Genomic DNA, 17,168 nt, shown 5'->3' with positions numbered 1-17,168 from the left:
TTATGCGGGGGTCCACTGTATCTGAAAACATTCACTTCTTCCATACTCCTCCTCCCCAATTTGATATCCAATTTTTCTTTATCTAAATCATTTGATACCCTCATCACCTTACTCTTTTCTATGTTCACTTTCAACTTTCTACCTTTACACACACTCCCAAACTCATCCACTAACCTTTGCAATTTTTCTTTAGAATCTCCCATAAGCACAGTATCATCAGCAAAAAGTAACTGTCAATTCCCATTTTGTATTTGATTCCCCATAATTTAATCCCACCCCTCTCCCGAACACCCTAGCTTTTACTTCTTTTACAACCCCATCTTTCTTTCTTTCAACACACCGGCTGTATCCCACCGAGGCGGGGTGGCCCAAAAGGAAAATCGAAAGTTTCTCATTTTGCATTTAGTAATATATACAGGAGAAGGGGTTACTAGCCCCTTGCTCCCGGCATTTTAGTCGCCTCTTACAACACGCATGGCTTACGGAGGAAGAATTCTGTTCCACTTCCCAATGGAGAACAACCCCATCTATAAATATATTAAACAACCATGGTGACATTACACATCCCTGTCTAAGACCTACTTTTACCTGGAAGTAGTCCCCCTCTCTTCTACCCACCCTAACCTGAGCCTCACTATCCTCATAAAAACTCTTTACAGCATTTAGTAACTTACCACCTATTCCATATACGTACTTGTAATATCTGCCACATTGCTTCCCTATCCACTATCATATGCCTTTTCTAAATCCATAAATGCAATAAAAACTTCCCTACCTTTATCTGAATACTGTTCACATAGTATATGCTTCAATGTAAACACTTGATCTACACATCCCCTACCCACTCTGAAACCTCCTTGCTCATCCGCAATCCTACATTCTGTCTTACCTCTAATTCTTTCAATAATAACCCTACCGTACACTTTTCCTGGTATACTCAGTAAACTTATTCCTCTATAATTTTTACAATCTCTTTTGTCCCCCTTCCCTTTATATAAAGGGACTATACATGCTCTCCGCCAATCCCTAGGTACCTTCCCCTCTTTCATACATTTATTAAACAAAAGTACCAACCACTCCAACACTATATACCCCCCTGCTTTTAACATTTCTGTCATGATCCCATCAGTTCCAGCTGCTTTACCCCCTTTCATTCTACGTAATGCCTCACGTACCTCCCCCACACTTACATTCTGCTCTTCTTCACTCCTAAAAGATGGTATACCTCCCTGACCAGTGCATGAAATTACCGCCTCCCTTTCTTCCTCAACATTTAAAAGTTCCTCAAAATATTCTCGCCATCTACCTAATACCTCCCTCTCCCCATCTACTAACTCCTCTACTCTGTTTTTAACTGACAAATCCATACGTTCCCTAGGCGCCTATTTCTTAATTTCTTTAACTCACTCCAAAATTTTTTCTTATTTTCATTAAAATTTCTTGACAGTGCCTCTCCCACTCTATCATCTGCTCTCCTTTTGCACTCTCTCACCACTCTCTTCACCTTTCTTTTACTCTCCATATACTCTGCTCTTCTTATAACACTTCTGATTTGCAAAAACCTCTCATAAGCTAACTTTTTCTCTTTTATCACACCCTTTACTTCATCATTTCACCAATCACTCCTCTTTCCTCCTGCCCCCACCCTCCTATAACCACAAACTTCTGCCCCACATTCTAATACTGCATTTTTAAAACTCATCCAACCCTCTTCAACTCCCCCACTACTCATCTTTGCACTAGCGCACCTTTCTGCCAATAGTTGCTTATATCTCACCCGAACTTCCTCCTCCCTTAGTTTATGTACTTTCACTTCCCTCCTATTTGTTGTTGCCACCTTCCTCTTGTCCCATCTACCTCTTACTCTAACTGTAGCTATAACTAAATAATGATCCGATATATCAGTTGCCCCTCTATAAACATGTACATCCTGGAGCCTACCCATTAACCTTTTATCCACCAATACATAATCTAACAAACTACTTTCATTACGTGCTACATCATACCTTGTATATTTATTTATTTATCCTCTTTTTCATAAAATATGTATTACTTATTACCAAATCTCTTTCTACACATAGCTCAATTAAAGGCTCCCCATTTACATTTACCCCTGGCACCCCAAATTTACCTACTACTCCCTCCACAACATTTTTACCCACTTTAGCATTGAAATCCCCAACCACAAGTACTCTCACACTTAGTTCAAAACTCCCCACGCATTCACTCAACATTTCCCAAAATCTCTCTCTCTCTCCTCTACACTTCTCTCTTCTCCAGGTGCATATACACTTACTATAACCCACTTTTCACATCCAACCTTTATTTTACTCCACATAATCCTTGAATTAATACATTTATAGTCCCTCTTTTCCTGCCGTATCTTATCCTTCAACATTATTGCTACTCCTTCTTCAGCTCTAACTCTATTTGAAACCCCTGACCTAATCCCATTTATTCCTCTCCACTGAAACTCTCCCACCCCCTTCAGCTTTGTTTCACTTAAAGCCAGGACATCCAGCTTCTTCTCATTCATAACATCCACAATCATCTCTTTCTTATCATTTGCATAACATCCACACACATTCAGACTTCCCACTTTGACAATTTTCTTCTTCTTATTCTTTTTAGTAATCTTTACAGGAAAAGGGGTTACTAGCCCATTGTTCCCGGCATTTTAGTTGACCTTTACAACACGCATGGCTTACGGAGGAAAGATTCTTATTCCATTTCCCCATTTCAGTGGTCAGTCGTCACGTGAGGTCACAGACCCTGAGCTGCTTGGGGATTAGCGTGGACGGTTACAAAGCATGGCTTGCTTCTACAGTGTTTTAAAAGCTGAGGTTGGAGAGTTGAAGGAGGAGGTCTTGCTTCTCCAGGAGGAGATTAGGAGGCTGAAGGTCCACCTCAATGGGCCTGGGAGAGAGTGTGAGGTGGTTGGAGATGTGGGGAATGAGGCTTCTAGCAGTGAGGTGCAGTCTGTCTCTCACTGTGAGGAGGCTGTAGGTGGGGTGGTAGCAACGGCTACCAGCAGTGAGGTGCAGCCCAGCACCTGCTACAAGTGGCGAGTTGTTCACAGTAATGGGAGGCGCATCAGAGTAAGGAAAGTTAAGAGTGCAGATCTGAAGGTAGGAAATCGCTTCTCTGTTCTCCAGGATGAATGTACTTCAGTGGCCAGTGAAGGTAAGGGTACTACTGCCCCTGCTAATGAAGGTAAGCGCATTCTTGTGGTTGGTGACTCTCAGGTAAGATATGTTGATCGTGCTTTTTGTAATAGGAATAAGAAGATGAGAGATAGAGTGTGCTTCCCTGGAGCTGGTGTTGGGGACATTGTCAACAGACTGGATAATATCATGTCAGGTAATGGGAACAAGCCCATTATCTGTCTCAGTGCTGGTGGAAATGATATTGGGAAGGGTAGGAGAGAAGAGCTGCTAGATAAGTACAGGTCAGCTATAGATTTCATTAAGTCTAAGGGAGGGATCCCAATCATATGTAGCATCTTGCCTAGAAGGGGAGTAGGAAATGAATGGTTGTCTAGGGCAATTGGTGTAAATTGCTGGCTAGACAGATACTGCAAGGAACTTGCAATCCCATTCATTGACAACTGGAACAACTTTTATGGCAAACATGATATGTATGCAAGGGATGGGGTTCATCTCTCTGGGGCAGGGGTGGTAGCACTTGCAGACTCGATTGAGAAGGCCATTGGTGAAATGCCTATGATTTTAAACTGATGGAAGATAGAGGTATGGGTGTGTGTGGGAAACAAGCAGGTTGCAACACTAGGGTTGGAAACAGTAAATGTATAAAAGGCATTCAGCATGAAGTTATAAATAAAGACAATAGAACAGGTCAGCAAACAAAGGGGGACAGCAGAGGGCAGCAAGGGACTAGCTCCCTTAAGGTTTACTATACTAATAGCAGGAGTGTTAGAAATAAGATAGATGAGCTAAGATTAATTGCAAGTGCAGGAAACATAGATATTATTGCTATAACAGAGACCTGGCTCAATCTGAAAGATAGAGAGATGCCCTCTGAATGTCACATACAAGGCTATAAATTATTCCACACTGACAGGGTCAACAGGAAAGGTGGTGGAGTAGCGATGTATGTCAGAGACAATTTAAATTGTTGTGTTAGACAAGATATTAAATTAGAAGCGTCAGCCACTGAATCTGTTTGGTTACAGCTTCTCGAGGGCCGAGAAAAACTAATTTTGGGTGTGATTTACAGGGCCCCAAATCTTGATAGGGAGTGCAGTAAACTTCTATGGGACGAAATTCGTAAGGCATCTACATACGAAAATGTTGTGCTAATGGGAGATTTCAACTATAGACAGATTGACTGGAGCAATTTGACAGGAAATTTAGAGTCGGGTGACTTTCTTGATACGATCCAGGATTGTTTTTTAAAACAGTTTGTGACAGAGCCAACTAGGGGAAATAACCTCCTTGACTTGGTTCTTGCCAGTAGGGAAACACTAATTAATAATCTTGAGGTTAATGATGAGCTTGGGGAGAGTGATCACAAATCACTCAGTTTTAACATATCATGGAATTCCCCTAATAATGGCAATCAAGTCTCCGTCCCTGACTTTCGCTTGGCTGATTTCATAGGACTGAAAAATTACTTAGGTGGGCTGAACTGGAATGACCTGACTAGGGGTCAGGTAGGTGGTGATGGTTGCCGATATGATGCTTTCCAGGGCATAGTTCTAGCTGCTCAGTCAAATTATGTTCCAAATAGGGAAATCAGATCAAACAAAAATGATCCTAAATGGATGAACAATAGATTAAAATATCTGATTGGTCAAAAGAGAGGCATATATAGGCAAATCAAAAGAGGAGAGGGGCAATTAAGAAATCGATATATTCAGTTAAAGAGAGAAATAAAAAAGGGAATTAGAAAAGCAAATAGAGATTATGAGGTTAAAGTTGCAAGAGAATCGAAGACTAACCCAAAAGGATTCTTTCAGGTATACAGAAGTAAGATCAGGGACAAGATAGGCCACTCAAAAGTTCCTCGGGTCAGCTCACTGACAGTGATAAGGAAATGTGTAGAATTTTTAACACATACTTCCTCTCAGTTTTTACACAGGAGGATACCAGCGATATTCCAGTAATGATAAATTATGTAGAACAGGACGATAATAAACTGTGCACTATTAGGGTCACAAGTGACATGGTCCTTAGGCAAATAGATAAATTAAAACCTAACAAATCCCCAGGCCCTGATGAACTGTATGCAAGGGTTCTAAAGGAATGTAAAGAGGAGCTTAGCACACCTTTGGCTAATCTTTTCAACATATCACTACAAACTGGCATGGTGCCAGATAAGTGGAAAATGGCAAATGTGATACCTATTTTCAAAACAGGTGACAGGTCCTTAGCTTCGAACTATAGACCAATAAGCCTAACCTCCATAGTGGGAAAATTTATGGAATCAATAATTGCCGAGGCAGTTCGTAGCCACCTTGAAAAGCATAAATTAATCAACGAATCTCAGCATGGTTTTACAAAGGGGCGTTCCTGCCTTACGAATTTATTAACTTTTTTTACTAAGGTATTTGAGGAGGTAGATCATGGTAATGAATATGATATTGTGTATATGGACTTCAGTAAGGCTTTTGACAGGGTCCCACATCAGAGACTATTGAGGAAAATTAAAGCACATGGAATAGGAGGAGAAATTTTTTCCTGGATAGAGGCATGGTTGACAAATAGGCAGCAGAGAGTTTGCATAAATGGGGAGAAATCAGAGTGGGGAAGCGTCACGAGCGGTGTTCCACAGGGGTCAGTGTTGGGCCCCCTGCTGTTCACAATCTACATAAACGACATAGATGAGGGCATAAAGAGCGACATCGGCAAGTTTGCCGATGACACCAAAATAGGCCGTCGAATTCATTCTGACGAGGACATTCGAGCACTCCAGGAAGATTTGAATAGACTGATGCAGTGGTCGGAGAAGTGGCAGATGCAGTTTAATATAGACAAATGCAAAGTTCTAAATGTTGGACAGGACAATAACCATGCCACATATAAACTAAATAATGTAGATCTTAATATTACGGATTGCGAAAAAGATTTAGGAGTTCTGGTTAGCAGTAATCTGAAACCAAGACAACAGTGCATAAGTGTTCGCAATAAAGCTAATAGAATCCTTGGCTTCATATCAAGAAGCATAAATAATAGGAGTCCTCAGGTTGTTCTTCAACTCTATACATCCTTGGTTAGGCCTCATTTAGATTATGCTGCACAGTTTTGGTCACCGTATTACAGAATGGATATAAATTCTCTGGAAAATGTACAAAGGAGGATGACAAAGATGATCCCATGTATCAGAAACCTTCCCTATGAAGATAGACTAAGGGCCCTGAAACTGCACTCTCTAGAAAGACGTAGAATTAGGGGGGATATGATTGAGGTTTATAAGTGGAAGACAGGAATAAATAAAGGGGATGTAAATAGTGTGCTGAAAATATCTAGCCTAGACAGGACTCGCAGCAATGGTTTTAAGTTGGAAAAATTCAGATTCAGGAGGGATATAGGAAAGTACTGGTTTGGTAATAGAGTTGTGGATGAGTGGAACAAACTCCCAAGTACCGTTATAGAGGCCAGAACGTTGTGTAGCTTTAAAAATAGGTTGGATAAATACATGAGTAGATGTGGGTGGGTGTGAGTTGGACCTGATAGCTTGTGCTAACAGGTCGGTTGCCGTGTTCCTCCCTTAAGTCAATGTGACCTGACCTGACTAGGTTGGGTGCATTGGCTTAAGCCGGTAGGGACTTGGACCTGCCTCGCATGGGCCAGTAGGCCTTCTGCAGTGTTCCTTCGTTCTTATGTTCTTATGTAATAAGGCCAAGAACTATTAAGATAAAATCAAAGAAAACTCAGATGATTGTGTATAAATAAACGTGTACATGTATGTGTAGTGTGACCTAAGTGTAAGTAGAAGAAGCAAGACATACCTGTAATCTTGCATATTTAAGAGACAGACAAAAAACATGAGCAATCCTACCATCATGTAAAACAATTACAGGCTTTTGTTTTACATTCACTTGGCAGGACGGTAGTACCTCCCTGGGTGGCTGCTGTCTACCAACCTACTACCTTTAACTAGAAAATGTACTGTACTGTGCATTGATAAAATAAAAAATATTCATGCCTCAAAATGCCTCATATGCTGGCTTGTTCATTTTTTAATGCTTTTCTCTGAGAAATAATTAAGGCTTGTGTTTTTAGTTACTTCAAAAGCCCTTTAATATATACTAAACTAATCTCAACAGTCTTATTAAAAAATAAATTAATACATTTGTTCTTGTAAATTACACTTAAAAAAATATATCAACGAATATGAATCAACATACCTGGAAGAACTGTTACATTCCCCACAGCCTCGCCATGTGCTTTTGGAGCATCAACAACAACCTTGAATATGTAGACTCCTTGCATCAGATGAGACAGAGTGATGGTCTGACTCTTAGTATCACTGACAGAACCAGGGTCATCACTGGTGGGTTGCTGTAGAAGGCTCCATTCATACTTGCATTCTGATGGTGCTAAATTAAAAGATGCTTGAACTATTGAAAGCCTAAGGTGAACTGAGAAATGCAATATCAATGACTGGGAAAAAACTATCAGCCAATTTTCTATACAGCCATGGCTTGTATGTTGAAACACTGGGATATCACACTTCACCACCAGAAATAGGAGAACTTGACACTAAAATCTTCCTCCAAATATTTTAATATACTGTACTAGTTATTTACAATATGCTTTTTTTTTTTTTTTGCTATCAGCATTAACTTTTTGAACAGAATTGAAGTCTATTCCTCCAAGCACAGTTTTTCCTTAGCCACATACCAAGCCTTAGCATGATGTGTCCAAGGCCAAATTTTTTAATTTAATGCTTTCAATGAAAAGCACCTTGATGTCCCATCACTAAGCAAATCACAGGTAAAAGGGATAGGGGAATTTCAATGTGGAGGGGAAAATGGGATGAAGTCAGGTGTATCTGAGAAAGTTAGACCTAAAGGAATGAAAGCAATATTATTATGTTAGAAACTGGGAGAAGAAACCAGTTAGCCGGACTTGAGTCCTGGAAATGGGAAGTACACTGCCTGCACTTTAAAAGAGGGGTTTGGGATACTGGCAGTTTGGAGGGACATCTAAACTGTCGTATCTGAGTGCCTCTGCAAAGACAGTGATAATGTTTGAGTGATGGTGAAAGTGTTGAATGATAATGAAAGTTTTTTCTTTCTTTTTTAGGGTTTTTCTTTCTTTTTGGATCACCCTGCCTTGGTGGGAAACAGTCAATGCATTAAACAAAAAAGCTGTAAATTCAAGAATTATTTGTAGATAAATGGTTCAGAGAAATGACAAGTTGATAAATTAGATATTTGTGCAACACTTGGATATCTTTAATGAGGAAACATTTCACCACACAGTGGCTTCATCAGGTCATACAAAGGAGAATGGTGAAGAACAGGCGGACTGATTACATCGACTCAAGGCTGAGGGACTGATTACCTCAAACTACTCCTGTTCTTCGCCATTCTCCTTTGTATGGACTGATGAAGCCACTGTGTGGCAAAACGTTTCCTCATTAAAGATACCCAAGTGTTGCACATGTGTCTAATTTATCAAGAATTATTTGGATTAGAATAAAGGTGAGAAGTGCAATAAAAAGTTTATGCACCTAAGGTGGGAGAAGTTTGTAAAAGACAGATTATATGAGGTGTTAAGCAAATGTTTATGGAGGTTTGAATCAAGTGCCAGAATAATGGTTTTGTGGGTGACCTAAATGCTGAAGTGGGAAATAATGTTGAAGAGGAAATAGTAGGTAAGTTTGGAGTACTAAAAGTAAATGATACTGGGAACCTCTTATTGAATTATGTATAAAAAGAGATGTAATAGCAATAATTATTTCAAGAAAAAAAAAAGACAAACAAGTGTACGAGATATGACGAAGTGCACAATGACAGTAGTTTACAAAATTATGTATTGGTAGACAAAAAGTTGATGTGTAGATGTCTAAATGTGTATGTCTTTTAAAACAGTGACTAATATATCATCCTTATTTGGAAGTAGCTACAGTAAGAGTAAGAGGCAAAAAAATAAGAGAAAAATTGTATCAGTGGGTAAGAGAAAAGTGAAAGTGAATGAATTAGAGAAGATTGTGGGATACATAAGCAATTACTGAAAGAAAGGTAGTTTGAAAGAATATTAATACTGAGGAGGTCAGAAAGGTACAAGGTAGATTTAAAAATGCAGTATCAGACAGCACAGCATAGGCCTGTGGCTACTAAAGAAGGGTGGGTGCCGGTTGAAAAGGAAGGAATGACTACGTGAAAAAGAGAAGAAAAAATGGAAAAAAAAAGTTAGCATATGAGAGGTTTTTATAATGAAATAATTATAGAAATTTATTAAGACCAAAAATTTCACAGCCATATTTGATGTAAATAATTCAATGCCCTTAACATACCCTTCCACCCAAATAATAACACTAGAGTGGAAATTGTAAGGCTAATATATTATTTGAAAGATTTATATTTTAAGAATGATTAAGGTACATTTAAACTGTTAGTAAATAATATTAGAATGAATAATGTAGTTTTAAACATTAATATTACATTATATTAGGTAATACTACAATTAGGTATATTGTGGTAACTAGCATCTCTTTGCATAAGCAAGGTAAACCAAGAATATGTAGAGCACTACCTTGTTCTTCCAGTATTAGCTCTGAGAACAAGCATACCACGCGGCTTACAAAAATACTGCCCGGTGACAAACAAAGTTCAATGAGGTTTTCACAAAGTACTATGTATATTTGTCTCTTCCCAGGCCCCTGTAGTAAGACAATTTGTTGCATTTCTCCTAGTATTAGTTGGCTAACAGTATTTTAAGAAATGTAGGACATTTGACCTGCAGGTCATTTGAGGGTATACACCCAATACAGAGGTAGGATAGATTTCTGTGTAACTACCCTTCGAATACTAGCTTCTCTAGTATCCCCTTCTGTACATAAATATTAGTTAGAGAAAACCCAATGAATTCAGGGTCCCTCAAGGTGTAGGCTGGGGATACTAACCCAACTGAAACTACTTGCAGGAATCATTTCTCCTGAGCACATGGTGTCTTGGAGAGTGAGAGAAGCCAATAGAAACCTAGATTAGCTGGGACAAATCAGGAAGTTTCTAGCTAGTATAGACTCCACAAATAAACAAAGTCTGTTCTAGTTTGTGCATGTATTTAGGAATTTCCTTCAGTGTAGTTAATTCTCAAAAAAAAGTGTACCCTTGAGATGCTTGTAAGAACAGGACTAAGAGTTTTGTGTTGTGTGTCAACAGTGACTGCCAGAGTGGGCATCTCACAAGTTCCCACATAATGATAACAGAGTAAATAGAGAGAGGTGAAAAAAAAAGAGGTCAAAAGTGTGGTGAGGGAATGCAAAAAGAAAACAAACAAAAGAATGGGCAAGTTTTTCAGTAAACTTTTGCCAAGAATAAAACAGTATTGCAGGGATTCACAAGTTAAAAAAGCCTCAAAAGCAAAGAGACTTGCTGGTTAAGAACAAAAGGTTAAAGATGCTAGATGGAGAGGCAAAGGTACAGGAATGATATAGGGAATATTTTGGGGAATTGTTAAATGATGATGATGATGATGATGAAAGCAGTGATTTCTTGTATTGAGTAGGGAGCAATTAAATCTGATAGGAGTATGGAAGAGCTAGAGGCAAGTGTGGATGAAGTGCACGAGGCAACAGGCAGAACAAGAGTAGACAAAGCAACATAGTCAATTTACTTTCAAATGTTGAAAGTAAATTGGAATGCAATTCTAAAGTGATTGGTGTATTTGTTTAATGTACCAGTATGCACGAACAAATGGAAATTACGGAAGGATTGGTAGAGACATGCATAGTTACCTTATACTATAAGGAAAAAGGGGATGAGAATGAGCCTAAGAATTACATATAAAATATTACCACCTGCACCATTACTTGTAACATCGATTTTGTGTGCAATTTCAAGATTATTTTACTGAACCCTACTCCACCATACTATCTCTCATTTGTATTAAGTTTAAATAAGATAGTAAAACAGTTAACAACTACTTCTTGTCTAGTTTTAAGTATAGTTACTATGTACTATTATCTTATCTAGTTTTAATTAGTTACTATGTATTAGGATTAGTTTGCCTAAAATGCCTTGGCATGATAGTGGCTATCTTTGTACTTAGCAAATCAAAAATGTAATTACACACTGTAACCTTTACAAAGAAATAAACTTTACTTTACTATAATCATTATTAAAAAAAAAAGTTAGGGATAAGAAATTAAGACTGCAGAGAAACAAGGAGGATTGAAGAAATGTAGTTGTATAGATTGAGTATTAGCACTGAGGCATATAAGCAAATACGTACTAGTAGTAGTAGGTTGGTAGACAGCAACCACCCAGGGAAGTACTACCGTCCTGCCAGATGACTGTGAAACAGAAACCTGTAACTGTTTTGCATGATGGTAGGATTGCTGGTTTCTATTTCTGTCTCATAAACACGGTAGATAACAGGGATATCTTGCTACTCCTACTTACACTTTGGTTACACTTCACAGACACGCACATGCATATATATATATACATACATCTAGGTTTTTCTCCTTTCTAAATAGTTCTTGTTCCTCTTTTTTCTTCTATTGTCCATGGGGAAGTGGAAGAGAATCTTTCCTCCGTAAGAGATGCGTGTCGTATGAGGCGACTAAAATGCCGGGAGCAATGGGCTAGTAACCCCTTCTCCTGTAGACATTTACTAAAAAAGAGAAGAAGAAAAACTTTATAAAACTGGGATGCTTAAATGTGCGTGGATGTAGTGCGGATGACAAGAAACAGATGATTGCTGATGTTATGAATGAAAAGAAGTTGGATGTCCTGGCCCTAAGCGAAACAAAGCTGAAGGGGGTAGGGGAGTTTCAGTGGGGGGAAATAAATGGGATTAAATCTGGAGTATCTGAGAGAGTTAGAGCAAAGGAAGGGGTAGCAGTAATGTTAAATGATCAGTTATGGAAGGAGAAAAGAGAATATGAATGTGTAAATTCGAGAATTATGTGGATTAAAGTAAAGGTTGGATGCGAGAAGTGGGTCATAATAAGCGTGTATGCACCTGGAGAAGAGAGGAATGCAGAGGAGAGAGAGAGATTTTGGGAGATGTTAAGTGAATGTATAGGAGCCTTTGAACCAAGTGAGAGAGTAATTGTGGTAGGGGACCTGAATGCTAAAGTAGGAGAAACTTTTAGAGAGGGTGTGGTAGGTAAGTTTGGGGTGCCAGGTGTAAATGATAATGGGAGCCCTTTGATTGAACTTTGTATAGAAAGGGGTTTAGTTATAGGTAATACATATTTTAAGAAAAAGAGGATAAATAAGTATACACGATATGATGTAGGGCGAAATGACAGTAGTTTGTTGGATTATGTATTAGTAGATAAAAGACTGTTGAGTAGACTTCAGGATGTACATGTTTATCGAGGGGCCACAGATATATCAGATCACTTTCTAGTTGTAGCTACACTGAGAGTAAAAGGTAGATGGGATACAAGGAGAATAGAAGCATCAGGGAAGAGAGAGGTGAAGGTTTATAAACTAAAAGAGGAGGCAGTTAGGGTAAGATATAAACAGCTATTGGAGGATAGATGGGCTAATGAGAGCATAGGCAATGGGGTCGAAGAGGAATGGGGTAGGTTTAAAAGTGTAGTGTTAGAGTGTTCAGCAGAAGTTTGTGGTTACAGGAAAGTGGGTGCAGGAGGGAAGAGGAGCGATTGGTGGAATGATGATGTAAAGAGAGTAGTAAGGGAGAAAAAGTTAGCATATGAGAAGTTTTTACAAAGTAGAAGTGATGCAAGGAGGGAAGAGTATATGGAGAAAAAGAGAGAGGTTAAGAGAGTGGTGAAGCAATGTAAAAAGAGAGCAAATGAGAGAGTGGGTGAGCTGTTATCAACAAATTTTGTTGAAAATAAGAAAAAGTTTTGGAGTGAGATTAACAAGTTAAGGAAGCCTAGAGAACAAATGGATTTGTCAGTTAAAAATAGGAGAGGAGAGTTATTAAATGGAGAGTTAGAGGTATTGGGAAGATGGAGGGAATATTTTGAGGAATTGTTAAATGTTGATGAAGATAGGGAAGCTGTGATTTCGTGTATAGGGCAAGGAGGAATAACATCTTGTAGGAACGAGGAAGAGCCAGTTGTGAGTGTGGGGGAAGTTCGTGAGGCAGTAGGTAAAATGAAAGGGGGTAAGGCAGCCGGGATTGATGGGATAAAGATAGAAATGTTAAAAGCAGGTGGGGATATAGTTTTGGAGTGGTTGGTGCAATTATTTAATAAATGTATGGAAGAGGGTAAGGTACCTAGGGATTGGCAGAGAGCATGCATAGTTCCTTTGTATAAAGGCAAATGGGATAAAAGAGAGTGCAAAAATTATAGGGGGATAAGTCTGTTGAGTATACCTGGCAATGTGTATGTTAGAGTTATTATTGAAAGAATTAAGAGTAAGACGGAGAATAGGATAGCAGATGAACAAGGAGGCTTTAGGAAAGGTAGGGGGTGTGTGGACCAGGTGTTTACAGTGAAACATATAAGTGAACAGTATTTAGATAAGGCTAAAGAGGTCTTTGTGGCATTTATGGATTTGGAAAAGGCGTATGACAGGGTGGATAGGGGGGCAATGTGGCAGATGTTGCAGGTGTATGGTGTAGGAGGTAGGTTACTGAAAGCAGTGAAGAGTTTTTACGAGGATAGTGAGGCTCAAGTTAGAGTATGTAGGAAAGAGGGAAATTATTTCCCAGTAAAAGTAGGCCTTAGACAAGGATGTGTGATGTCACCGTGGTTGTTTAATATATTTATAGATGGGGTTGTAAGAGAAGTAAATGCGAGGGTCTTGGCAAGAGGCGTGGAGTTAAAAGATAAAGAATCACACATAAAGTGGGAGTTGTCACAGTTGCTCTTTGCTGATGACACTGTGCTCTTGGGAGATTCTGAAGAGAAGTTGCAGAGATTGGTGGATGAATTTGGTAGGGTGTGCAAAAGAAGAAAATTGAAAGTGAATACAGGAAAGAGTAAGGTCATGAGGATAACAAAAAGATTAGGTGATCAAAGATTGGATATCAGATTGGAGGGAGAGAGTATGGAGGAGGTGAATGTATTCAGATATTTGGGAATGGACATGTCAGCGGATGGGTCTATGAAAGATGAGGTAAATCATAGAATTGATGAGGGGAAAAGGGTGAGTGGTGCACTTAGGAGTCTGTGGAGACGAAGAACTTTGTCCTTGGAGGCAAAGAGGGGAATGTATGAGAGTATAGTTTTACCAACGCTCTTATATGGGTGTGAAGCATGGGTGATGAATGTTGCAGAGAGGAGAAGGCTGGAGGTAGTGGAGATGTCATGTCTGAGGGCAATGTGTGGTAAAACTATATTCTCATACATTCCCCTCTTTGCCTCCAAGGACAAAGTTCTTTGTCTCCACAGACTCCTAAGTGCACCACTCACCCTTTTCCCCTCATCAATTCTATGATTCACCTCATCTTTCATAGACCCATCCGCTGACACGTTCACTCCCAAATATCTGAATACATTCACCTCCTCCATACTCTCTCCCTCCAATCTGATATCCAATCTTTCATCACCTAATCTTTTTGTTATCCTAATAACCTTACTCTTTCCTGTATTCACTTTCAATTTTCTTCTTTTGCACACCCTACCAAATTCATCCACCAATCTCTGCAACTTCTCTTCAGAATCTCCCAAGAGCACAGTGTCATCAGCAAAGAGCAACTGTGACAACTCCCACTTTATGTGTGATTCTTTATCTTTTAACTCCACGCCTCTTGCCAAGACCCTCGCATTTACTTCTCTTACAACCCCATCTATAAATATATTAAACAACCATGGTGACATCACACATCCTTGTCTAAGGCCTACTTTTACTGGGAAATAATTTCCCTCTTTCCTACGTACTCTAACTTGAGCCTCACTATCCTCGTAAAAACTCTTCACTGCTTTCAGTAACCTACCTCCTACACCATACACCTGCAACATCTGCCACATTGCCCCCCTATCCACCCTGTCATACGCCTTTTCCAAATCCATAAATGCCACAAAGACCTCTTTAGCCTTATCTAAATACTGTTCACTTATATGTTTCACTGTAAACACCTGGTCCACACACCCCCTACCTTTCCTAAAGCCTCCTTGTTCATCTGCTATCCTATTCTCCATCTTACTCTTAATTCTTTCAATAATAACTCTACCATACACTTTGCCAGGTATACTCAACAGACTTATCCCCTATAATTTTTGCACTCTCTTTTATCCCCTTTGCCTTTATACAAAGGAACTATGCATGCTCTCTGCCAATCCCTAGGTACCTTACCCTCTTCCATACATTTATTAAATAATTGCACCAATCACTCCAAAACTATATCCCCACCTGCTTTTAACATTTCTATCTTTATCCCATCAATCCCGGCTGCCTTACCCCCTTTCATTTTACCTACTGCCTCACGAACTTCCCCCACACTCGCAACTGGCTCTTCCTCACTCCTACAAGATGTTGTTCCTCCTTGCCCTATACACGAAATCACAGCTTCCCTATCTTCATCAACATTTAACAATTCCTCAAAATATTCCCTCCATCTTCCCAATACCTCTAACTCTCCATTTAATAACTCTCCTCTCCTATTTTTAACTGACAAATCCATTTGTTCTCTAGGCTTTCTTAACTTGTTAATCTCACTCCAAAACTTTTTCTTATTTTCAACAAAATTTGTTGATAACATCTCACCCACTCTCTCATTTGCTCTCTTTTTACATTGCTTCACCACTCTCTTAACCTCCCTCTTTTTCTCCATATACTCTTCCCTCCTTTCATCACTTCTACTTTGTAAAAACTTCTCATATGCTAACTTTTTCTCCCTTACTACTCTCTTCACATCATCATTCCACCAATCGCTCCTCTTCCCTCCCGCACCCACTTTCCTGTAACCACAAACTTCTGCTGAACACTCTAACACTACATTTTTAAACCTACCCCATACCTCTTCGACCCCATTGCCTATGCTCTCATTAGCCCATCTATCCTCCAATAGCTGTTTATATCTTACCCTAACTGCCTCCTCTTTTAGTTTATAAACCTTCACCTCTCTCTTCCCTGATGCTTCTATTCTCCTTGTATCCCATCTACCTTTTACTCTCAGTGTAGCTACAACTAGAAAGTGATCTGATGTATCTGTGGCCCCTCTATAAACATGTACATCCTGAAGTCTACTCAACAGTCTTTTATCTACCAATACATAATCCAACAAACTACTGTCATTTCGCCCTACATCATATCTTGTATACTTATTTATCCTCTTTTTCTTAAAATATGTATTACCTATAACTAAACCCCTTTCTATACAAAGTTCAAGCAAAGGGCTCCCATTATCATTTACACCTGGCACCCCAAACTTACCTACCACACCCTCTCTAAAAGTTTCTCCTACTTTAGCATTCAGATCCCCTACCACAATTACTCTCTCACTTGGTTCAAAGGCTCCTATACATTCACTTAACATCTCCCAAAATCTCTCTCTCTCCTCTGCATTCCTCTCTTCTCCAGGTGCATACACGCTTATTATAACCCACTTCTCGCATCCAACCTTTACTTTAATCCACATAATTCTTGAATTTACACATTCATATTCTCTTTTCTCCTTCCATAACTGATCATTCAACATTACTGCTACCCCTTCCTTTGCTCTAACTCTCTCAGATACTCCAGATTTAATCCCATTTATTTCCCCCCACCGAAACTCCCCTACCCCCTTCAGCTTTGTTTCGCTTAGGGCCAGGACATCCAACTTCTTTTCATTCATAACATCAGCAATCATCTGTTTCTTGTCATCCGCACTACATCCACGCACATTTAAGCATCACAGTTTTATAAAGTTTGTCTTCTTCTCTTTTTTTAGTAAGTGTCTACAGGAGAAGGGGTTACTAGCCCATTGCTCCCGGCATTTTAGTCACCTCATACGACACGCATGGCTTACGGAGGAAAGATTCTTTTCCACTTCCCCATGGACAATAGAAGAAATAAAGAGGAACAAGAACTATTTAGAAAGGAGAAAAACCTAGATGTA

General features: G+C 39.3%; 1 protein-coding gene across 1 annotated transcript in view; it reads right to left on the bottom strand.

Annotated features, from left to right (window-relative positions):
• The window catches only part of LOC128689439 (dyslexia-associated protein KIAA0319-like protein), a 130,825-nt gene that overhangs the window by 97,885 nt on the left and 15,772 nt on the right, over nt 1-17,168 (bottom strand). The window contains exon 5 of the mRNA XM_053777744.2: nt 7,370-7,561. Coding sequence (XP_053633719.2) covers nt 7,370-7,561 — 192 coding nt within the window. The remainder of the gene's footprint in view (nt 1-7,369; nt 7,562-17,168) is intronic.

This window comes from Cherax quadricarinatus, chromosome 18 (assembly GCF_038502225.1).
Source record: "Cherax quadricarinatus isolate ZL_2023a chromosome 18, ASM3850222v1, whole genome shotgun sequence".
Taxonomy (NCBI): domain Eukaryota; kingdom Metazoa; phylum Arthropoda; class Malacostraca; order Decapoda; family Parastacidae; genus Cherax; species Cherax quadricarinatus.
The sequence above is the reverse complement of the archived record's forward strand: the minus strand, read 5'-3'. Positions and strand labels throughout refer to the sequence as shown.